The sequence below is a fragment of the Corythoichthys intestinalis genome, chromosome 15, assembly GCF_030265065.1.
Source record: "Corythoichthys intestinalis isolate RoL2023-P3 chromosome 15, ASM3026506v1, whole genome shotgun sequence".
Classification (NCBI taxonomy): Eukaryota; Metazoa; Chordata; class Actinopteri; order Syngnathiformes; family Syngnathidae; genus Corythoichthys; species Corythoichthys intestinalis.
Window position 1 is genome coordinate 37,071,073 of NC_080409.1, and position 24,820 is coordinate 37,095,892.

The 24,820-nt window shown below is 40.2% G+C and overlaps 1 protein-coding gene across 1 annotated transcript in view; it reads right to left on the bottom strand.

Annotated features, from left to right (window-relative positions):
* Positions 1-24,820, bottom strand: part of mta1 (metastasis associated 1) — a 40,004-nt gene that overhangs the window by 14,176 nt on the left and 1,008 nt on the right. The window contains exons 2-6 of the mRNA XM_057859683.1: positions 17,501-17,568; positions 14,600-14,693; positions 5,954-6,080; positions 3,050-3,113; positions 2,830-2,947 (exon numbers count right to left, since the gene is read on the bottom strand). Of these exons, the coding sequence (XP_057715666.1) occupies positions 2,830-2,947; positions 3,050-3,113; positions 5,954-6,080; positions 14,600-14,693; positions 17,501-17,568 (471 nt within the window). The remainder of the gene's footprint in view (positions 1-2,829; positions 2,948-3,049; positions 3,114-5,953; positions 6,081-14,599; positions 14,694-17,500; positions 17,569-24,820) is intronic.

Genomic DNA, 24,820 nt, shown 5'->3' on the forward strand with positions numbered 1-24,820 from the left:
TGAGGGAAGTATAAAAAGAATTAGTGAAGGAAGGAAGGAAGTAAAAATGTATCGAAGGATGGAAGTAAGGAGATGGCATATATTATTATGAAGAAGGATGACATTTCACAACAATAACCAGAGTAAACTATTGAATATATGTAATAATAATACAGGATAGTGAAAACATCTACGGTACTTTTGACCCGTTGTGTCTATATAATAGTAATAATAATAAAAAAATTAATTTAAAAAAAAACAAAAAAAAAGTTATTTCTACAAACAGTAGCTAATCAATTCAACCGCAAAATAATTGAGCTATCCATAATGCACTTTTTAAGAACATTATTTCAAGCTGAAGGCCTGCCAAGGCACCAATCAAGAAGTAGTTGTTGTTCTTCCTCATCTTGTGGAATCCAACTTTGAAGTTCTATTCCTCTGTCATACGTGAACTAATAGTCTTGAAACTTGGTAGTTATGAAGCTATATGGAGTATTTTTTTTTAAAGGTGTCAGGGCTGATCAAAGTTCCGCAATGTAGGATTTGCAGGAAATTGCCATAATATTTCAATAGACATTAAAGAAACGTTTTTTTGGAAATACTTCTAAAATGGAGCTCAACGGTTAAGCTGAGATTTTCCCATTTTAAAAGACGATTTACGCGTCGCAAATTTGTTCCCGTTTTGCTTCTGTGTTCAACATCATATATGGTTGTAATGTTGGCATTATTACATTTAAAACATCTTGCATAGAAATTAAAAATAAGGTAAACCTTCTGCAGAGGACTCGTCGCTTGCCACCAAAAGTTCTTTTCCTGCAGGTTCTCCAATGTGAAGCGGTATTCTGGCAACCCGAAGGGGGAGGGCCTTTAGTGCTTGTCAATACAGTGGTACCTCTACATATGAAGTTAATTCATTCCAGGACCTTGTTTGTAAGTCGAAATGGTCGTATGCCGAGCAGGATTTTCCCATAAGAATACATTCTAATTCCATTAATTCGTTCCACAGCCCGAAAACCAACACTAAATCCTTAATAAATACTGCTGCTACTATTACAAATGGCTATTACACATTGCAAAACAAAAAAGTTATAAAATCAGAATAATAATATTTTAATAATAATAATTCCAGTAATAATGTAACGAATCGGGTTCTAATGTGATGGACGTGTTTTGCGTGCTGTACCTGAATGCACCACGTGGCTGATATGACAGAGTGAGAAAGTTGCAGTAGAGATTTAACTTTCTCTTGTAATGTTTTGTTGTTAGCATCAACTGCAGCGGACAGTAGGTGTATTGTGTTGCACAAGTTCTGAAATAAATGATTAAAAACCTGACGAAGCTGGCGAGTTCTTTGGCGATGTTACCACAATAATAATTGTCACCTTAACCTATAAAGACTGGCGAAGGGAGGTCGTCGGAGGACCGTCGAGATCGTAGAAATTCTACGGCCGTATTGTCGAGCCCATTTACGGATGCGGACACCACGCTCATATTTTTCTATAATTTCCATCTTCATTGCAACGGTAAGCGTTGGAGCTGGGAATCTTTGGGCACCTAACGATTCGATTACGATTCAGAGGCTCCGATTCGATTATAAAACGATTATTGATGCACCCCCCACCACCACCATTTTTTTTTTTTTAATGTTTTGTACATTAGTTCCAAAATTGTTCAAAAATCCTCTCAGGCTAAACCAAACTACTATTTCAGTCTCAAGGTAACATTTAGCAGTAAACAAATATACAAAAATCACAGTAAATAAAATACTCCAGTCCCCATTCTGTATCAGAAGCTTTAAACTACATTCAATTAATTTAATGTTGTGAATCAACCTTTACAGTTGTTAAAATTGCTCCTGTTATTCCATAATTTCCCTTCTGTCTACTTTTGACATGTCAAAGTTTTAAAACTGTTTCATCATTTAAAGATAGATTCAAGACAAGATTTTGCCGATTTAGGAGTATTTTAGATAAAAAGTTAATTAGGTTCGCTACAAAAGAGTCTTCTAGAGAAGTATACTGCTTTAAGATGGCACCTGTTTACTAACGCCGGCAAGTCTGTTCAATAAAACATGTTTTAACACTGCCGTCGTCTTTCATTTTGCATCTAGTTCTACATACAGTATATAAGATATCTACTGTAGCCGTATGTTTGTAGCAACTAGCAACTGGGCGTTGTTTGTAGCGGCTGTCGGCCGCATTCAGGTATGATTGTTTTTTTTATCTAGCGGCATGAGTTGAACATGATATTTACTCTTGGTCCGTTCCTCATTGCGTCCCAAAGACCGCGCCTACTGTGTTTTACTTCCGCTTGACCTGGTATAATTCAATAATCGGAATTTGGATGTTTGTGAATCGTTCTCGAATCTTCCACGGCCGAATCGCGAATAATCTAAGAATCGGAAATTTCGCATGCCTCTAGTAAGCATCAACTTTTCCCTTTTTTTCACCACCTGCACTAACATTCTTGGACCCCATGTTGATTTCTCTTACAAAATCCGCCGTGCGTAGGTCTTGCGGCAAAACAAAGAAACTGCGGCACTGTCATAAATCGTTGTATATCGAGCATGTCATCGGATGTAGAAACAAATGGCGGGTCAAATTTTGCATCTGATGTCGAAATGATCATGTGTCGAAGCGATCGTATGTCGAGGTACCATTGTATTTCGATCTAGTTGCAGTACCGTTTTTGGCCATCAAACCTACATTGTGCATCTTTAATTTAGTGCGGACTTATTGCTTGCCTGTAGGTTACATGTTAGCAAAAGTAGCTGGGAAAACCAAATCAAAGTGGACCACCGCCAGCAAGTACACATTTATGCAAACACACTGTCTACAGTTTAAGTCCCACCTTCATTCAGTAGGTCGGTAATGTCGGCTTGATACTTGTTGCCCACCCGAATCTCCCCTTTGTCGGCCAGCAGGGTCTTCTGCTGAGGGTCGTACACCAGTGAATAGAAGAAGGCATCCTGGAAACACGCATAGTTGTAATTAATCTATTAAATAGTGGCAGGCTCTGCAAATACTGTATGTGTAACTGCTGGGAAGGTAACTCGTTAGGATGAACAAACCTCTCTGTCGAGGTAGGACTTCAGCGCTTCCGTCTCATTCAACAGCGTCACACAGCATTTCCCCCTGGAGGATCATGATATGAGAGGAGTAGCTAGGTTACTTCATTAAAGTGCAAATCCCAAAGACAATGTGGTATTTTCGCTAAAGTAGAATGCCCAAAGTCCAGGTGTCTAGCAGCCATTTGCACCCAGACGCTTTTCAAGTGACACTCTGCATAGGCTGCTATTGTTGGCAATAGAACCATGAACCGCGAACCCGAAATACCAACAAATCAACAGGAAATGACCCAATATCAATAGGAAGTACGGGTGTAACGGTACACAAAAATCTCGGTTCGGTACGTACCTCGGTTTTAAGGTCACGGTTCGATTCATTTTCCATACAGTAAGAAAGCAAAATGCAAAATATAAATGTGCTAGTTGTTTATTACACACCTTTGTGCTTTCTACAATAGGAACATTAGCCTATACAAAGCTAGAATTCTGCTCAAAAAGTAGCGGGTATTTAAAGATAATCCAACAACAATTTGCCTTTCAGACCCCGCGTATTGGTCAGCTTTCTTTCTGAAAGAAAGAAGAAAAAGGAAGTCCTGTGCTAAAGAGAAAAGCAATCCCAATGACAAAGATTTTAACATGTATTTTACAAATGAAATGCCTCAGTGAATGATTTTTTTTCCTTATGAACGGTTTTCAAAAGCTTTATTGGTGGATTTCCTCAAGTTAAAGCGTCACACAGATATTAATAATTTTATTATGTAAGCAGGATCTGTTTGATTATTCGATTATTTGATATGATTATTCATATTATTTAATTACAGGTGTTTTAGCTCATTTCAATTTATTTTATTTAAATGGGCTATTATTTATTTTATTATGTGTTTATATTTTACAAATGTGATGTAGTATTCATTTATATTGTATATTTTATGTTGTATAACTTTAGTTCCTATGTGAATATTAGTCCCTACTTGTTTTGTTGAGGTAGGAGGGTTTTGTATTGAACACGGGGGCGTGTTGGTTATTATTATAGCAGAGAAGACGGCAGTAAATCAACAAACACAAGTCAACTGTGCACCGATCTACCACTCAATCGATCTGATGGACTCAAAAAGTGGGTTACGATTGCGTATTAGTTTGAAAATCGACCAGATCCACTGTATTTTTACACGAGTGACTTCTGGTCTGCCCGATCCTAGCTACTGGTAGTAGTATTGACGCAGGAGGGTCCAGTCTCGCGTCAAATAATAAACTCTGCCGTTCTTTTCGCGTGCACCGTTTTGAGCCGCTTCTGGGACGCGTATAACATGCGGCCGCACTGCGACTGGTGTGCATTGGCTGACTGACTAACACCCGCATTTCACTGTTTTCTCGCGGCGGCCACGTTGTCGCGTCGTTGACGTTTCTGGGTTATACTGTCCTACCGTGTTGGTCTTCATTATAGTAGAGAAGACGGAGTAAATATAATCTACACAAAGAAACTGTAACCCGATCGACTCACAGCCTCGAAAAGTAAGGGTTACATTACGTCAGAAACTCGCTCGGTACGCCACCGTTCCGAACCGAGCACCACATACCGAAACGGTTCAATACAAATACATGTACCGTTACACCCTTAACTCATTCACTCCCAGCCATTTTCACCAGAGCAAGGCCCTTCGCTCCCGGCCGTTTTTTCTGGATTTTGACTGATTTTGCAAGGCCCACAGAAAATTCTGTTCCATTGCTATATAAACATGGAACCCACCAAAAGAAAGATTGGACTCTCCTCTTTCAGCGAAAAAAAAATAAGTTCATATCTTTTTCCATTCTTTAGAAATCAGCATTAGAAAATAGCTTAGTTTGAGCAATTTTCCAATTTCTGATGAAAAAACGGAGAAAATGAGCTTTTTGTAAACGCATACATTTCAAACATAAGTTTGACTTTAACGCGGCTATTTTTTGCTTCAGTGACATCCCAAACATCTGAATAATGTTTTCCTTTAACAAAATAACATGAACAACCAGCCAAATGGAGCTTTTGATAGCAAAGAAGCAATTTATTCACGAATGACTACTGAGAGATGACGGTTTGTCGCCAAGATGACACCGTTGTCGCCACGTCAGCCGTGTAAACTTTTCCCTCATCATTGTCTGTCTCACAAAGATGGATTATTTTTGCGTTTCTGCGGGGTCTGCTTGGCGAGCCGCTTTACTGAGGGTCTTACTCGTTTTGCGTAGTCGTCCAACGCCATGCCTTTCAGGCGTCCTCTCGTTGTTTTGTTCGGTCGGAGCGCCGCCTGGCATCGTGCCGCCAGCGCTTCGACCTTGCTGCCCGGCCGTTCACTGCTGTTAAATCGGGTTGCCTGGTCTTGCAAAGTGCGCTACTGCCCTCCAGTGGTCAATTTTATTGCTTTAAAATGGGCTTGGAGTGTTGTTCTTTGTTTCTCAGATACAGTGGAAGGTATATATGCTTCTTATTAAAAAAAAAAACGCAAAAGACGTATAAATACGTTTGTGGGACAGTGAAGCATTTAAAAATAGAACGCATTTAAACGTTTCTGGGAGCAAATGAGTTAATAGGAAGTGACCCCAAAATGCCCTCAAATTAACAAATATATAAATCTGAGCATTTTCTTAACTAAAGAATGTAAGTTTGTTTATTTTTAAGGTAATGAATATAATACTTGTACCCTGCATTTTTCCATATGCTGCTCTCAGGGGTGGAAAAAAGGATGCACCCTGCCTGCCCGAAGAAAAAAGCTAGCAGCAGATTCAAATTAATCAGTTGATGCTTGAAAACGTCAGGAGGTAATAATGCTCAAGTGAAAAGTGGGGGGAAAAAAAGCTTCCTAATGATATTCAAAAATGGAATGCAGTTTCTTTTTTTGCGTCTCATGCTCTCATTGTGTCCATATTATGGCATACCTGATGTGCGTGGCGGGGAGTGACTCCAGCTGCCGGGACAAAAAGAGCTCCCTGTGTCTGAGTTGATGTTTCTGCTTCTCAGGGAGGTCGGTCATTTCGGGATTCTCCATCTCCTCCTCCAGCTCCCCTACAGAATAAAAGAATTTAATAAATCTTTCATTGTTTCCTTAAGTAAAAACAGATGTTTGCAAATACTTAATAATTTGATCATTTACCAAGATAATCAATCTGCTTTAAAAAAAAAAAAAAAAAAAAAACTGTAAAAGAGGCTTGAGGATTTGGGCACTTCTATGTAAATATAGTCTATAAACGATTAATTGAAAAAAAAAAAAATCAAAATTATTAAAAAAATATTTACTGTTATTGCCAGAAAAATGAGAATTTGGACAGTTTGGGGGTAAACAAAATCAATGTTTTTAAACCATTAAAACAGTTGTCAATAATTTCATCATCTTTTAATTGTCAATAATCGTGGCAGCCCTAGAGCATATTTGTTAGCTTTGTTAGCTCCCTGATTGCAAGCTGGAGGCCAGATGGGGGAACGATGACAGCTGACCCATCACAATCAACCGCCTTCATAAGCCTGCTCGTCATTGCCGCTCGTCGCCAGAGCAACACTTTCGGCTTCCCCGTCAGTCACGTCCAGCACTCAGGTATTTCTCCAATTCTAAAAACCCGGTTAATCTGATCTTTGTTCCGTCCCAGGACTCCCTGTGCCTGCTCCCTGATCGGTACAGTCGCCTGATTGACCTCCCGTCAACGTTCGCCAGCTACGACCCATCGTGCCCGTGCGCTGCTGCGACCCTCGCACTCGCTTAAATAAACATTACAAACCTGCACACCGATTATTCCTTGTCTGCTTTGGGGTCCACTTCCCAGCGCATCCTAACAATATTTAATTTTCATGCAAATTGAAGCAAATATAAATGGTCAAAAAAATAATAATAATAATAACTTAACCCCATAAATCATCCACATATGTGGACATGTGAACACCAGGTCGCAATTATGTTTTTTTTATAATTTGTTTTATCATTCTTGTATTTTTTAAGTATAATTTGGTAATATAATTGTGCCTTTATAAATGGATAAAGGATTTAAAAATATATATATATAACATTTAAATGAAAAAAAATACACTCATTATGGTCCCCAATAACACTAAAGTAGATTTTTTATTTTTTAAATTTCATAGTATTTAACTCATTGCCTGCCATTGACAATGACAGGCATCCAATTGATTTAAACCAGGAGGACTGGATGTGAATGCTCATCTTTCACTGCCATTGACGTCGCCGGATGTCTAATCCAGTTTGACTGGAAGCGGTGAATGAACAAAGAGTTAAATTGATATCCCTTGTGTTATGGATCAAGTGGGGAGGGTTTAGAAAGAATGAGGCGAGGGAGACGAATGAGCTTAAAGCCAAAGTAAGCGTTGCCGCAATGGCGGCGAAACAGAAGGATGTGTCAAGACAGTGGGTTGGAAGAGAAGAAGCAGGAAGAGGAATAGAAAAATCTGGCAGGAGAAGGAGAGCAAAAACAAGTGAAGGAGAGAGATTATGAATGCCAGTGAGAGCGAGTCAGTACGTGCTCCAATTCATTTGGACTTTCATTAGAGGCCAGACATAGCCAGCGAGTCGCACGGGCGAACAAAAGCAATCAAGGGATTTTCAGCAGTGGGGATGTGTGGCTAAAATCAATACACAGACACACACACACTTCAGTCAAGCTATCATCTCTGAGCTAATTATTAACTCAGCTTATTGAATCAAAATGTTCAATGAGAGAAATGAATCAAATAGGAAGTGAGTTTATGATTGAGGGAGACAAGTGGTGGCGAGTGGGACCATCTTCCGCACCCCCGAATGCACAAATTGCCCTTCCATCTTACCTGTCCAGGCCTATTATCAATTATTGACAAATTGGGTCGCCTTACAAGACTAACGGGCCAGCCTTAACGAACCGACTTCACCTTCACAACAGGTTGAGGAGAGATTTATTTATTTATTTATTTTTAACCTGTTCTGTTCAGCTGCTTGACACGGAGAATGGGTTTCTGAGTGTTCTACTAGTCTGAATAGTTTCAATGCATCACATGGGAGTATGATCTACTACCACTGTGATGGTTATTCATTGTGTTTTGTTTATTAGAAGAAAGCAGCGAGCAGGAAGGGGTTATGAGAGGACAGAAAGGAACATAGAAAAGGACAGACAGAGGAGAAGAACAAACAACAAGAACTACATTTAACGCCTACACTAACTATGAATATAGTGGTGCTATCGTTGGCTAATGCCGTACCGCACGCATGCTATTTTTAGACCGTGACGTCGCATTGTAAAGCGGAAGTAAAGCCGAAGTGGGACATTATAGATCCGCCCTCGCATAGAAACAATGTAATTTGTGCTACTTTTCTCCGGTAATCTTTCAAAAACGAACATGCCGATCACGCATTGCTTTTTTGGAAATTTGGAAGAATTAAAATGGTATCTGACTGCCACTGTTACCATTTCTGTTATATATATATATATATATATGAAAAAAAAAAAAACTTTAGTAAGGGGGAAGTGTAAATAAAGTATAGAGTTAAGATTTGTTATCAATGAAAAAATTAAAAGTGTTCGTTGGCTGTCACTGAGTAGCATTTGCAATCACTACACAAAGCTAACTAAATTACCCCCAAGAACGGAAGAGACGTAGGACAACCAGAGGATATATAAAAAAGACAGGGCTGATGGTAAAGGATAGCTTGTTGAAACAGGAGAATGTCATTGTCAGTCGTGTCGATATAAAAAACTAAGGCTATGCTTAGGTTGGCTCATTTTTTTCGTCTTTTTCAGCCTTCGACACTCAAGCCATCTCTTTAACTGAACATTTTTATGTTCTTCCACATCTTTGCCAGTGAATTTGGCACCAGGCACATCATTTTCGGAGAGAATTGGTAGGTTTAGCTCTGTAAACATCTCCTTCGTACACGATTTCCATTCATTTCCTATTAGGGACAATACTTAGCAATAGTAGCTAATGTCATGAATATTAATGAGCGGAAGTGACGTGTTGCTTGCGGTACGCCATTGTATTTCCGGTTGAGACCATGTGGGGGGGCTGATAGGAGAGAAAAAGGGAGGAAAGAGTCAGACAGAGATGTGATTAGTTGGGGTGGAGCGTACACAAATCAGCAATGTGAGGTGTAGAACCCAGTATTATGTGAATCTAGGGCTGCAGCTATCGATTATTTTACCGGTCAATTAATCAATGAACTAGTTAGTTAGAATAATCGGATAAGGAAAATGAAAAATTAAAATACCTGAGCTGAGCCTCGAACGGTATTAAAAGAAAAATAAATGAGGATTTATGTACAACAAAATAATATTGGCTAACTTCCATAACAAAAATCCGCTATCTTAAATGTGTTACAAGCCGCCATCAGCGGCATTGATTTAGTCCTTCCATATCCTGTTTTATTTTGGTAGGTTACTTTGTGTTCACTTAAGTCAGCTTTGTCTTCCTCCCCTAATCACCTGAGTGCCTACACCTGTTCCCCATTAGCTGTACTCCTTAAATACTCCTCTTGTTTGTTGTCCTTTGCTAGTGCGTTTTCAATGTTTTGGAGATCAGTAGGCCATCACGTCACCACCATCATTCAAGATAAGTTTTTGGCATTGCCTCTTTTGTGTTGAACTTTGAAGCATGTTTTTACATTTCCTTTTGTGAATTAAATGCTTTTTGGACATTGAAATCCTCTCTTTTCGCGCATTTGAGTTCAGCCGTGTGTGCCCCGTCGTGACAAAATGCTATAAAATGCTGACTTTTTTTTTTTTTTTTTTTTTTTACAATGCTATCATCAAATGGTTCAGACACATACCCCCCCCCCCAAAAAAAACAGCCAAATATACCTATAAACTAAATTATGAATGCATTAAAAAACATTAACTCAAACAAAAACTTAGCTTATGTTAGTCTTAATGGATTCAGCCATGTGAAATGAGGCAGTGTATCCACCCTAATCAATAAAACAATGCAAACACTTTCAAAATAAACCATTAGAACTCCACTTTAATTAAACCAATACTCGAAGTAAAAAAATTCAATTTGAATATTTTTTCTAATCGAATACTCGAGTTAATCGATTAATTGTTGCAGCACTATGTGAATCACTTGTAAGTTCGGATATGTTGACATCCTATTTTATGCTACCTGATCGCTAATCCTGGCACCGATAGTTTCTCTACTTGAGTGTCTAATTGCACCCAGTCATGCGTGAAGCCCATCAGACATGTGATAGTCCTGCAGATAAGTGGAAATGCTGAGCGGGGTCCGCCCCAGGGCCACAGCCCCTCCCCAGGCAATTAAGGGGGTGAGCCAGCGCAACCCGTCCCTCCTTCCACAGCTCCAGCAAAAGGGCTGTCGTCATCCCCCGGGACCCAGGGTGGTCCCCCGGATCATACGCGACCCCATTAACCGTCCTTCATGGAAGGGATGAGGGAATGTGCCGCGAATGAAATGATGCTGGCTCTGGCAAAAGCACGAACAACAGTACAACCAGACACCTTAGCCCAAGCATCCACAATCCATTCACAAATTGTGGCGTAACTTGCCTGGCACTTCCTCCCAGTCTTCATAAAGTTGTGTTCACCATTCTTCATCTATTGCCCCCGCCCCGCTCACAACTTCACTTTGAAAGCCCAGTTTACCCCGATGTCCAGTGGTTGGAGTTCCTTCACCAAGCCTCCTGGATGCTAGCCCCAAATTCATCAGATGCACTTGGTTTTTCACAGCAGGTGTGAGATGGGCGCGCATGGTGTCACAGATGAACAGGGATAGTGGTGCATGGAAAAAAACATCTGGTCGCTTAACGTACACTTCCCTCAGCCACTCTCTCATTTTCTCCTCGTCCATCCAGCCCTTTATTTTCTTAACTTGTCAAAGCACGTTTTCCTGCTTGCTCTACTTAGGAACCATCGACTCGTTTATATCCAATTATCTTGCAGCAGCTCGATTCCCATGTTGCTTTCACGTAGGTGATAGCCTGAAGTTTGAACTGGGATTTGTAAACGTGTCTCTTCACAGTAGATGCCATTTTTGGAGGTCCTTCGCCAAACCAATGTTGTTTTTGCCCAGTGCACATACTTGAACCTAATATTTACAGGGGCCCCCTATTAGGCGTAACCTTCTACCTTTACGGTTCGCATTCGGCTCTCATGTCTGCTGTGGTACTCGGGCCACACAATAGGCGCATCATTATATTAGGCGTCCCATCCATTTTGGGGCACCTTATGATTGTGAAAATACGGTAGTTTTCCGTGACATTTCTGTTAAGTAGTGTACATGAAAATTTTCAGATGTAAAATCATTTATGCTTGCAGCTAAAATTATCATCTCAGTTCCTTGGAATGGCCTTGGGCTGTGATATGAACTCGATTGTGACATTAGTGACAAAACTTCCCAAACAAACAAACAAAAAAATCCCGTCACCGTCCATGTGACACATATGGGGTCGCTAGAATCAACACTGTATCATGTCATGTTAAAGAAACAACGAGCTGTAGTGTTTGGTTGAGGTAGAAGCAGCCGATTTTGTGCCAGCTACAGTTTGGTGAGGCACTTCTAGAAAAAACCCACAACTGTATGGGTGTGGGCTACATCCTGTATGCGTCTCTCAGCAGCCAAGAGTTTGCGTGTAGCTAGATGGGTGGTATGCATGTGTGTGTTACACATGTTATATGCGAAATAGTCCAGTACGAGCAATGGTTTGCTGGTAGCTTTAATTCAGTGTTGCTATGGATCAGTGGAGGGTGGTGGCCAGTTCTGTGTGTGTGTTAATGTGCGTGTGCTGTGAGTCATTGATCAAATATTTCACTTGCAGAGATTCAGAACGCTCCCTCAACAGGGCCTCAGGAAAGCCCGCCCCCATCTATCAAGGCAGTCGGCTTATTGGTCAGCTTGGTATTTTAACCTCCTTATTTTCAAAACATAAATTCACCATAACTCAGATTTGGGGGGAGACACAATATTTCCCACCAAGCAGTCTTTCATAAACATTTTCACTCACATATTGTCATACAGCATTTTCATTCATAATTTTAGAGCCGAAAGCAGCTGTCTATAGATGTTTTATGAAAGAAAAAGGCTAGATGGTCAGAATTTGCATGCCGATTATGAGTAGATGACACCCACATAGAAAGTGAGGAAAAAGTCACACCCTGAAAACATCTGACTTTTGTCAAATGTTCTTCAGGATGGATGGTGAATATTAGACAAATGAGTAACACTGAGTTTTCCAGGTAATTGTCCTTGTGCTCCAACTTCTTTTAAGCGCTCTATACTCACATCGAAACTTCTCCTTGCTACATTCTTACCAGTTAATCGATGATTGGAGCCTGAACTGTTATCAAACTCAAGAGCTGTATTTTTGGTGGGATGCCACTTTCAAAAAACAATTTTAGAGATCGCTCCTAACCCCACAACCAGCCCCGTCATACACACACTTTAAACGCCGACATAATCATGCACTTGAAGACCAACAGCTTGCGTTGCTTTATTAAACACAGCTACGACAAGCTGGAAGCTCTAGCAAAAAGGAGACTTCATCGGTCACACGCCGCGCTTGTTTTTGTCTCCAATCAATTTCAGATGCCAGCGCCTCGCCTTGAGACATTGGACGATGCCGTGCCTCCAAAACAACATGAATACACCAATGACGTAACAGTTACAGTTGTAGAATAAAGATTTTATCATTGGATCCAGATTATTTTCTTTAGTAACATTTGATGTACAGTATAACAAGGGTGTAAAAGTACAGTAAAGCCACAATGGCCATGAGTTACGGTCATTATTCCAGATGATACGATTGCTGCTAGCCCTCCCAGTCCAAATATAATGGACGTCTATCACCATCAATGACAGCCAATGTGTGGATATATTATCTAAAGCAGTTACAAAAATAGGATGGTTGTTGAGCTGCTTTCTTAAGGCCGAGTTATGCTTCCGCGTCAGACCTGCACCGTCAAGGAAGACCCGATTTATGACCCTGCGCCGTAGCCTGACGTGCTCCTATTTAATTTTTAAACCCTAACGTCACTTCAACGCATATGACGTGGTAGAAATGGACTGCGATTGGGCCGCTCAAACTGTTGTTTCCGGTTCAGCGCGAAATCACCGCCATTGTAAAACATTATTTTTCTACATGCAAAAATGGACCAAGCCGACGGGAGTATCATCGAAGAGCAAGTCTTGTCAAGACATCATAAAGGTTGCCAAATGGCAAGGTCAGCGATTGAATTTTTAAAAAATGGAACAACCACCGAGATGTGTGTGTTCGGAATCGAAAGGCCACACGAAGCGGTCGGCCAAAAACTGAAAGCTTTTTATTACTTTATGTCGTATTTTTGGTTGGTGTACTTCATCATTTATTGTGTACGTATGTTTGCTGTGAGTCTGTGACTTATTCACGTGTCACACTTCAAGTATATGAAGAATAATAAACTTTCAACAACAGACAGTTCACAGACGATACATCATCACTGATTGAGAGTGCTTCGGTGCTTTTATCATAACGTTAACATCAAGGCTTCCAACGCAGTTCCATAGACGCCAGAAATCTGCTATGGCTTCCCACTGGCTGTTTGTAGGACACGTAAAAACAAATCAGCCTGGAGGACTTTGCAGACCTCGGACAAAACGCTGGACGCACTGCTCGACGCCAGTTTGAAGCTAGCCGCCACAGCTAGCTGGTTTTCACCCAAGGCAAGACCTCTCTATGCGGCATCAAAACTTGGACAGACCGCCTCGAAACAGTCTTCTGCGTCGCCTGCGCCTCAACAGTTGTACATTTATTCAATGTTGATGAGCTGAAGATCCACATTCAAGCATTCCATCTTGCATTGTTTATTTTTTCTCCATTAAACTAGACAAGCGGAAGTCAACAAGCATGGCCCAAAACCGTACAAACATAACGCAACACCCCTCTAGTGGCTTGGCAGTGAATTACAGAGCAACGCGTCACCTGGCCGTAGAACCATCGATTGTCGAATGACGCCGTAGTCGCTGCGCCGTCACTGCAACGCGGGAGCATAACTCAGGCTTTAGCTTCAGTGTTAAGTGGTAATATACCAAAGTTACTCGAGTTAATCTGGTTCGTCAATCACTATTGATACGGGCCATTATGAACAAATCTGGAGGTGTTCATTACTGGTACATTTTTCTTTACCTTGCAAATTGTGTAGAACCTCATAATCATGAACTATCGGAGGCAAAGTGAAACACATTGCGCTACTTTGACAAATGATTAATTGCTTGACCCATATTGGACTTTTCCCTTCAGCTCTGTTTTCAAACTCTATTTTCTGAAGTTCTCCATCAGTGCTTACGTCCTTGTGAAGCAGCCAGGAAGCAATTCAAAAGACTGCCAGCACTTAGGAGTTCCACGCTGGCTCCGAGAACCACTTTCCGAGTACGAAATGAAAGCCAAATATGTACGCGCGGAGTTGTCCTCGTATCGCGGATTGAGTGGTGTGTTGTGTTGCGCTGAGAGGCTGCAGTCTCTTTTACGTCAATAAAGTGTGAAAAGACGCAGCAGGATAAAAACTGAACGGTGTCACGGTGCACCCTACACATTTTGAGGCAAGGAGTTCTGCTCGGTCACTCACGGGCGTGCTTGTCTGCCAGGGCGATGAGCGTGCTGGAAATGTCCCTGCGTCGGTAAAAGCACACCACTTTGGCCTCCACATTCCCATTGGCCGTCTGCAGAGGAGAGACAATCGGCGTTACCATGGTAACAGGTGGTGGTGCCGCCGCACACACATGCGTGCGCAGACAGACGATAGACGAAAACGAATGAAGAAGAAGAAAAAAAAAAGGAGGCTCATTCTTAAATTTGCTGCAGACACAGTTTGAGGCAATTTCACGCTGTGAAAATCACAAGAACAATGATAGGGAATTTTAACATGTGATTCCTTCATCGTTTCTGAGACTCAAGAAAGTCAAAGTACTGTCATTCTGTGTTATGCTGAAAATACTTAAGATGGCAGGATTGTATTGATTTTGGTGGAAGGGGAGAGTGGGTAAATAATTAAGTGTAAAGAGCAATAATGGTCAGTTAGACATTGATCGGTGGACTTTAGTGCACCACTGATCTAATGTAATGACAATGACATTAACTCATTAGCTGCCACTGACGGCGATGGACGTCTAATTAGGGACCGTTTACAAGGAGACTCGCCAACCAAATCAACCGGAAATGCTCCATTTTAGAGTTACGTCCACATGACCAGAGCTCGATTTTGACCTTAGTTCGAACGACGCCGCAAGTCCAGATGAATGAGATGTAGTATTCATACCATGCAGTAGGGAAAAGTGCAGTTTTACATCACAACCACCAACACTTCCTCAACCACATACTCCTCATCTTAGGTAGTCAGTTCAAACAACAGACATTGTTTTTCAATAATTCTAGCAGCGAAATGGTAATGGCAGCCTAGCGGTCGTTCGCCTGCCTCTGCCTCTGTTTGAAGAGACGGATAATTAGAATGACTATTTCGCGTTACACTGGAGTACAAAACATCAAAATATGAACGTAATGTTGATGACGAGCCCCTCTAACTGAACAAAAATCCATGAATTACACTGGAGTTGTTGTTTATTCTTGCACGAGGTTTAAATACAATGATGCTTTTGTTCTAACTTGCCCTCTAAGAGTGTTTGTGTATGTGTATCAATGGGGAATTAAATAAAATCAAGTTATACAAATTTATCAATATACCACACGAGCATATAGAAACAAAAGTACCAATAAAACATAGGGTTTTCTTTGTGTGTTGACAGGGCTCCTGAAAGTGCCACTAAAGACTCCGTAGACATTCAAAACTGTTCTCCCCTTGTCATTTTCTTCAAACATAATCATTGCGGATTGCAGTCGCAGCGTCTCATTGTAAATGTAAGTTTGTTTGTTTTTTTTTAATTTTGAAAATGTATTTCAATTTTTTAAAATTATTTCATATTTAAAAAGAAAGAACAAAAAAAGATTTTTCATTACCATTGACAGCAATAGATGTCTAATCCATTTGAAAAGTGATAGAGTGAATGACAATCGCTTGTTTTGTTCTTGTTGTTGTTGAGGACTATAGCTAAAATTTCTGCTCCTCCATTATTCGAGGACAGATCAGGATGAAATTTAATAGGCATATTCTATGGGTATATACGAATCGATTATCGGAGCCAGACTTTATTTTTTGGTCTCATGGCTGATTAAGTAGATTAATTAATTAAGGAATGGAATTAAAATTGCTACTCAATCGTTATTCATGGACAGATCAGGATCAAAATTGGTAGGTATATTCTCGGGATATACTAGTATAAAGGCATCTATTCTCAGAGCCCGGTTTTTAATTTTTCTTCTTCTTTTTCTGTTGATTTCCGGCAGACCCGATGCCTACTGGCACATTGCAGCCTTTCTCAATGTGGTCAAATCACGTAATGACGTTTATATTAAAGATGCACGATAATATCGGTTACCCATAATTATCGGCCGATAATGGCAATTATGACGTCACACCGATAATCCAGGTTTTTAAAAATGCAACCAATGATGCAATCCGATAATTATATATGTGATTTAGCCTCCAAATGTGTGCAATCGACGCAGTTTTTTCCAATTCTGCGCCTGCTTCCAACCCCTCTTAAAGGCATTTTTGTGCAATTAAGTATTTACTTTGTAAATATTATTAATCAATTAATACAAATTGTTTAGATGTTGGAATTTACTACTTGTTAACATTTGATGTGGAAAACGTAGCAATAAATTCTATTTTTGCACAGTAACATTTGCTCCTATGTATAATTTAAAGTTGTATATATATCTTTTAATAGAGTTATCGGCTTGACATTATCGGTTATCGGCTGGAAGGAGGAGAAAATTATTGGTTATCGGTATCGGCTGAAAAATGCATTATCGTGCATCACTAGTTTATATCCTACGCAGCCCGGAGGCAACTAGAAAGTCCGCCAAAGCTCTTATCGCTCCATCCTTCCCTTTTTTAATTTTTGATCTCAGGGCTGATTAATTAATTGCGGACTTATTTTTGCTTGTAGGTTCCGAGTTTGTGAGTAGAGGGTGTGTGCGCTTTTTGGGTGTGCTTAGTCTTAGTTTGTTTGAACTTGTTTTATTTTTTAATTATTTTTTTCCATTTAATTTATTGAATTTTTCAAATTCTTTATCATTTCATTTGATTAATTTCATATTAATATCAGTGCCACAATAGACATCCAATCTATATAGACTTATTTAACCACTCTCCCCCTCGACCAAAATCAACACAATACTGCCATGTTTTTTCATATTTCAAAAAAGGAATAAGAAAAATTATTTCAGTGCCACTGACAGCGATAAGACTTCTAATCAATTTGAATATGTTTACGTCAATGGCTGCAAATGAACTTGAATGATTTAAAGAGTTCCATTATACAAACGGGCTGAATTTAAAATCACCACTTCATCAAAATCAATAACATTGAAAAGAGAAACACACACACACACACACACACAAACTCACCTTATTCAACTCCTCTATCCTCCTGATCAGCAGAGGGTTACTGGACGAGTTCTCAAAATAAACATAATCTGCAGGAGGCGGAGCAGTAGGGGTGTAAAATTGGGAAAGGAGAACAAGAAAAAAGAAGCATCAATCATGTTGAACAGACTTTCCTTCCTATATAAACATATATATGGACTATTTTATTGGAGCTAATATCCCTTTAGTAGCCATTTGTTATCTCAACACCCACATACAAATGTTATTGTTCCCTAAGTGTAGATGTGCGTGTTTGTGTGGGTCCTGGCATGAGTCCAGACTCATGGGAGGCTTAGCGCTCACCAGGATGTCCCCACCGGCCCCTGGGGCTTGGTGGGGCGCCCGGTTTTAGCCCGGCATGTGTCTTGGCCCAGCACAGTCAGATTATACCCCGCACACTTGGTCAGCTGCCTGGAGCTACCGTTCTCCTCGCGGGCCCCCCGAAACGCACATGTACACACAAACCCCCATCCCCCCAAATCTGTGCTCCCCCCTGGGGGACAAAGTCAGTAACATACTGTATGCAAGAAAGCCCCTTTTACACTACCGCATTTTTTTGTTTGTTTGTTTAAATATTAAAACAGGAGAAAACGACAGGTATTCTCATGAATTCATTCAAATCCTCATTGAAAAAAACACAAGCGTTTCCGATTTTTTTAGTACCTGAACAGCATGAATACATGTGTGTATTAAGCAAGCAACTAATTGTCATCTTTCTAACGTTTTCCCTTTCGCGTTTCGCTGGCCTGCTTCGAATCAACTCAGCAGTTTCTCTCAGTAATACGCCTCCATTGGCTCAAGCAAATTTCAACGTCATGGTCTCGGAAGGCCGGTGGTCGGACGACGCTGAAAGATTTGACGGCACCGGGGGGAGGGTAGCTTTTATGGGTGATGATGGGAAACCGAGAGAGACGGAGCGATGTCGCTCAGCCCGCGGGCCTCTCACATGGCGGAAATTCTCAGCAGCCCAACTGCGCCACTCGATATCCGTCGCTCCCTCCACGGCAACTTCGCTCAGGAACAAAGAGTACAAGCCAGCGCCTCTACCATTTTGGTGACGAGAAAAACGCAACACTCATGTTGTGTCGCGACGTCATCTGGCTCACCATTTAATTGCTCCCTCCGAGCTGCCGCGGGCAAACGTCCACATTTTCTTCTTAGTGGTTTGTATTATAACCGTCAGCAGACTCGTCTCAACTCTTTGATTTACTCTTTGATCCGTAGAAAAATGGACTTAATGACTTTTTCCTAACGAGTTGAACCTGATTGTCTAGTGCCGTTGAAATATTAACTCACATCCTTCATTAATGCCAACTTGTAGCAACTGATGGACATTACAGGGTACACATGACAGTGTTTCCTCGGTGCTTTAGAAGCCTGGCGGACCGCCAGGTTTTTCTTTACCCTCCCTCTACCAGGTTAAAATAGTACCAAGTATAAAAGTATACAATGGTACCTCTGCATACAAATTTGATTCGTTCTAAGACCTGGGTTGTAAGTTGAAATGGTAGAATGTCAAACGGGATTTTCCCATAAAAATAAATTTTAATTTGATTAGTTTGTTCCACAGCCCAAAAACCTACGCTAAATCCTTCATGAATACTGCAAGTACAATTACAAATAGCAATTACACATAGCAAAACAAATAGATTGTAAATACAAATTGAAATAATAATAATAATAATAATCTAATGAATCTAGTTCTAATATGGTGGTTGTGTTTTACATGCTGTTCCTGAACGCAATGGGTCACTGACGAGAGATTGACAGCGGTGTGGAAGAGTTTCTACTTCCATTTTTCATTTTCTGTTGTTCTTGGTGTTGGCTAAGGCAGACAGTAGCCATATTGTGTTGCACAAGTTCTGAAAAAAAATGATTAAAACGGCAAAGCTGGCAATTTCCTTGCTGATGTTACACTCATAATAACTGTCACCTTAACTTATAAAGACTGGCGAACGGCGGTCGAAGGAGGACCGTTTAGATTAGAGCTGAAACGAATACTCGAGCATTCGAGTAACTCGAGTTTAAAAACTGACCAGAGTAGTTTTATTCACCTCGAGTAATCGTTTCATTTTGACAGCTCTAAGCATCACGTTTTGCCCGGACGGCTGATGTCACGTGCGTAGAGGAAAAAGCAATGAAAAAAAAAAAAAACTTACTGCAGCCGACAGCCGCTACAAACGATGCCGACGTTACAAAAAACTAGACCACATGATGCTACGGTGGTAGCAGGTAGCGTCTGATGCGTCTCATAGAGATCACATGTATGTTGAACTAGATGTGAAATGAAAGAGTCAGCGGCGTTAGCAAACAGCCGCGATCTTAAAACAGTAGACTTCTAAGCGCTAATAAATAAGATTAACGGTACTGTCACTCGCTCACATAACGTTAGCCCTGCGAAGGGCTAGGTTTCTATTAATTATGACCACTGTTGATGCATGGCTAACGTGTCTTACATACAGGCTTTATTTAATCTGCGAAAACATAGCGCTGTAGAGTGATGGGGGTGTAAAATAAAAACAATAATGCTAACTGTCAATTTTAGCTCAGTAGTCATTGCAGGATAAAACACCAAGTAGCACTTGTCTCTAATGTGCTCCAATACAGCCGGTATCATACATTTATTTTGAACACTGCAAAAACTCAAAATCCTATAAGGACTTACAGTTTAGACTGACTTAAAACTTAACTAGAACTTAAAAATAGCTTGACACAAATGGAAATTCAATTGAAACATGTGGGAAAAACACCTAACTTTTAAGTGGTGTGTGTTATCAAGCATAATTATATTTTTAGGGTAAGAATTTTTTTTTTTTCCTATAATATCTAGAAGTTTTTTGAGTGAAAGCAGTGAATTAGTCTTTTTTTTAGTCTAGTTACATCTGAGATTCAATTGTTGGCTGTTTTCAACTATGTACATCGAAAATAAAGTCATTGATTGACTGAAAAAGGTTCAGTATTAGATGAAATGTCTTGTTTTCTCATGTATTTATAATTGCTCTTCACCTAAAAATATGTTTTATCTGATTACTCGATAAATCGATAGAATTTTCAGTCGATTACTCGATTACTAAAATATTCGATAGCTTTACATATTCCATCATTTCGACCGTACTTTCAAAGGTAAGCGTCACCTTTTTCCTTCTTTCACTACCTGCACTAACCTTCTTGGGATCCATGTTGGTTTCTCTCACAAGAAAATCAGACATGCTGCCTGCCGTCTTGCGGGGAAACAATGAAATTATTGAAATTGTGACACTGTTATAAATCGTCATATTTTGAGACAAGTGACAAGTCTAATTTTATGTCGGATGTCAAAAGGATCGTATGTCAAGGTGTTCGTAGGTTGAGGTACCACCGTACATCTTTTTACTGCATTTTAAACCTGTCTGGCCATATGGTTGTAAGCGCAATGGCAACATCTTATGTTTGATATGTAAACAAACCTGCCCCGACTCTTTGCCATTGCACTGAAATTGCGTTGTATTTTGTTTTTTGATAAAACTGTTTTTGTAAGACTCTACATTTAAGTATTGCTAACAAATGTAATATTTTTTTAAATATTGTCAATGTAATATTTTTATTATTTATCTATTTTTCCAAAAACGGCGGACAGCCGGTTGGTTTCTCTACTATCAAAATTTGCTTTTTTTGTTTTCTGGGGGAAACCCTTCATGTGAATTTGGATTTTTGTGACCAAGTTTGAATTTTCCAGTTATTACAAGTTTGTAGCGGGCTTAACGAACCACGTGAGAATCCCTTGCAAGTCTTCATCCAAGATTCATGCATCTCCAATCCAAAGCAAACGAACATTTGGACCATTGGGGTGAAGGGACGGTTAAGCTAGTGCTTTGTCGGTCACATTTTCCAAGAGGCTGGAAGCCAGGCAGCGGGAAGTGCGGACTGCAGCCTTCACCGGGGATTGGGGGATGTATTAGAAGGTAGCGGGGAACAAAGACATCAAGGCCTGCCAAGGCCGCTTTTGTCCCGGCTTCATTTACTCAGGGAAGTCCTTGCTTCTCCCAAGATGGACAGGCATCGTCTTACAAAGTGTCAATTATCTTTTAAAACGCTGCAAAAAGTTAACCTAAAACATTCAAACATCTCCTCTTGGTGGGATTATTTAAAAACGGAATGTGCAAACAGCGCATTTCTTATGCAATACGATTATGTAGACTCAGTTGCAAATTTGTTTGTGCTGCATCGGGCCTAATTGTGACATTCAAATGCATTTCAGCTCGCGTGCTACAATCCAAGGAGTTAAAACGAGAACAGAGCAGGCAAATCCCCTTAATCAGCCATTTATACTCCACGCCAAACAAATTAGTTTCCAACAGACACCACCACCTCGGACTAAAGCACTCGGACTTCAAAACAAGACGGTCATGAGGCGAGACATATTTGTTGGCCGGTGAAGTGTTAATTTACTTGTAACTCATTGGCTGCCATTGTCGACGATACATTTGAATTGGGATGGCTGGCAGGTGGTACTGACACATGGTCATTTGCTGTTAACCTTTCTCAGTTCAAAGCAAGGACCCTAACGCGCAAGACAATGATTTTGTGGGAGAAATGTTCACTCCTACTGACTTGTTTAAAAACACCTCTGGTTCAAGCTTCTGGTTTGCGAAATTGGGTAACTAATCTTTTACTCAGTTGCAATCGCTGCATACGAGACTTCCAGAGTGATGGCACAGTTTAATAACTTTGCAGGACTTTCTCATGTAGTAGTCGGAAGGAAGTCGTCATCCAAGCAATATTCCGCATCTGGAGGTCTAGCCTATCAAAGGGGTAACAATAGAACACACGTGCGATATTTGAAACCTGACAGTGAGGTCTTATCGCTTCCTTTTTACGTGGACGCCAAGAGAAGACGTCAACGCGGCTAAAGTTCATCTTTGAAGACAAGGGCGTAGGTTTACATAGGGACAGTAGGGACATAACATTAGCAGGATGCTCAAATTGTCCCCACCAACTTTTAAGCAACCTTATTTCATTATATAAAGAGTTCAAATATATACCGTATTTTTCGGACGATAAGTCGCAGTTTTTTTTTCATAGTTTGGCTGGGGGCGCGACTTATACTCTGGAGCGACTTATGTGTGAAATTATTAACACATTACTAAATCATTTCACATGTTATTTTGGAGTGACACTGCTGGTTTGGTAAACTTGTTAGCATGTTCTTTATGCTATAGCTATCTGAAAAACTCTCAATAGCTATGTTACGTTAACATACCGACCACGTTCGCTTTTCGTTGTTCATACATCATGTAATATTATCATACTGTACACGTAATGTACTGTATTCAGCATGTTGTTCTCTATTGTATTTTTATTTTAAATTGCCTTTCAACATGACATATCTGTTCCATGTGTTGGAATTTATCAAGTAAATTTCCCCCCAAAATGTGATTTATACTCCAGTGCGACTTATATATGGTTTTTTCCTCTTCGTTGGGCATTTTATGGCTGGTGCGACTTATAATCAGGTGCGACTTATAGTCCGAAAAATATGGTAGGTAAATTAGATTGTCTTACCAAATGGTGTAAGGATAGAATAGACCCTCCCATTGTTAAGTGAATTATTTTCATTATATTCAGACTTACATTTATCCCTTTTCACTTGTTTAATGTGCCGGTGCATTTTTTTCCCTCTCAAACAAACGTTTGGTTGGCTATTGACTTGAAGCCCCTCGTCCAGCCACAAAGACACACACACAAACAGACATACTCACACAACCTCGACGGAGATGATGGATATTAGAATTTTTTTTTTTTGTCGGCCAGCAGCAGCCACTGTAAGTCATGTAATAAGACAATGTTGTGGAGGTGGGGGAAACACCACTAATTTTGCTACTGAAAGTCCGACCTGCAACAGTTAGCATAACATTAAACTTGCTAACCAGCCTTCACAAGGAACAACGAAGTCAGGTTAGTCGTCCCTTATTTGGATCATTGTTTGCATTATGTACATTAAGGTAGTATCGCCCATAACAATGTTGAGACCAAACCCAGGTGCGCCGTATAGGGGTGAAAAGTGGTACTGATTCTAAGGGCCCATGCCCTGATGGGGGCCCACAAAGAAAATTAGAACATTAGGTAATCGTTTGCAAATTTAAATATTAATAATTATCATTTTAATAGGAATAAAACGAAGGGTTTCGTCTTCTTGTTTTGTTTTTGGCAAAAACTAAACACCCAGAGAGCATATGGATTGCCAGCCACCCCTCCCCCCAACCCCCGTATTTTCATTCAATGGTTTGGTCCGCCCTTCCTTCGATCAGACCGGGAGCAAAGCGGTGCGCGTTTACACCAGTCAAAGACTCGAAGCGGGCAGAGCGCGGTAGTGCAGAAATGTTTTCAGAACAAAAATTGGGTTTTCAAAAGAGGAAAGAAAAGAAAGCAAAACAGGAGATGGGTAGAAAGGGCCAACAGGATGTGACAAAGTACTTCACAAAGGAAGGTTGGTGTCTTGTGTCTGTGTAGTGCTGAAAATTAACCTGTTATCTTAGCTCCGAAGCGGGGTCCCAGCTCACTCCGTAAGAAATACGGGATTTTCCCGGCCTCAGTGAGCGACATGCAACTATTCAAAAACATGAATTCCAAATAATAAGGGCAATGTTTTTTTTTTTTTTTATAATCGGCTTGAATCCAGTTTGTCAAGAATTTATTGAATTTAGTTTGTCATCAATTGAATTAAGTTTGTTAACAAGGGACCTCGCTTCGGAGCTGAAGCCTTTAGTGGAGATCGCAAATTTCCAGATGAGGCTAAGCCTACTCCATAATGAAATACTGTAATTGTTTGCTAGTTAGTGTTTGCTCCACTTTTAGCTTACATTTAATCAGAACAGCAGGCAAATCCTTAGCAATCTCGTCATACTAAAACAGTTGTATACTGTAATGTATACTGTAGTATAGTTAAGTTCAAACAAACCATTTATTCTAAGTCATTCATTATGGTATTTGCTTTGAGAGTATTTCTAATAAAAATATATTTAGATTGTAAAAGATGGCCTTCAGCACATTTCTTATAGATGATATCAGTCTATTCATTATTGCTCTATACACTGTATGTTTACTTAAATATATTTTCATCTTAAATTAATGCAGAAAATGCACAAATCAGTGTGTAAAGATTCACCAGAATGCAGGAAATTACGTAGTTGATACTCTAAATGTGTGTGTGTGTCCCGGCTCTGGCGATGGGGCCCAAAGTGATATCTTTTCATGGGGCCCAAAATCCCTGGCAGCGCCCCTGACCAAACCTATGCCCTTGTTTTAAGATGGGACCGGGTGTTT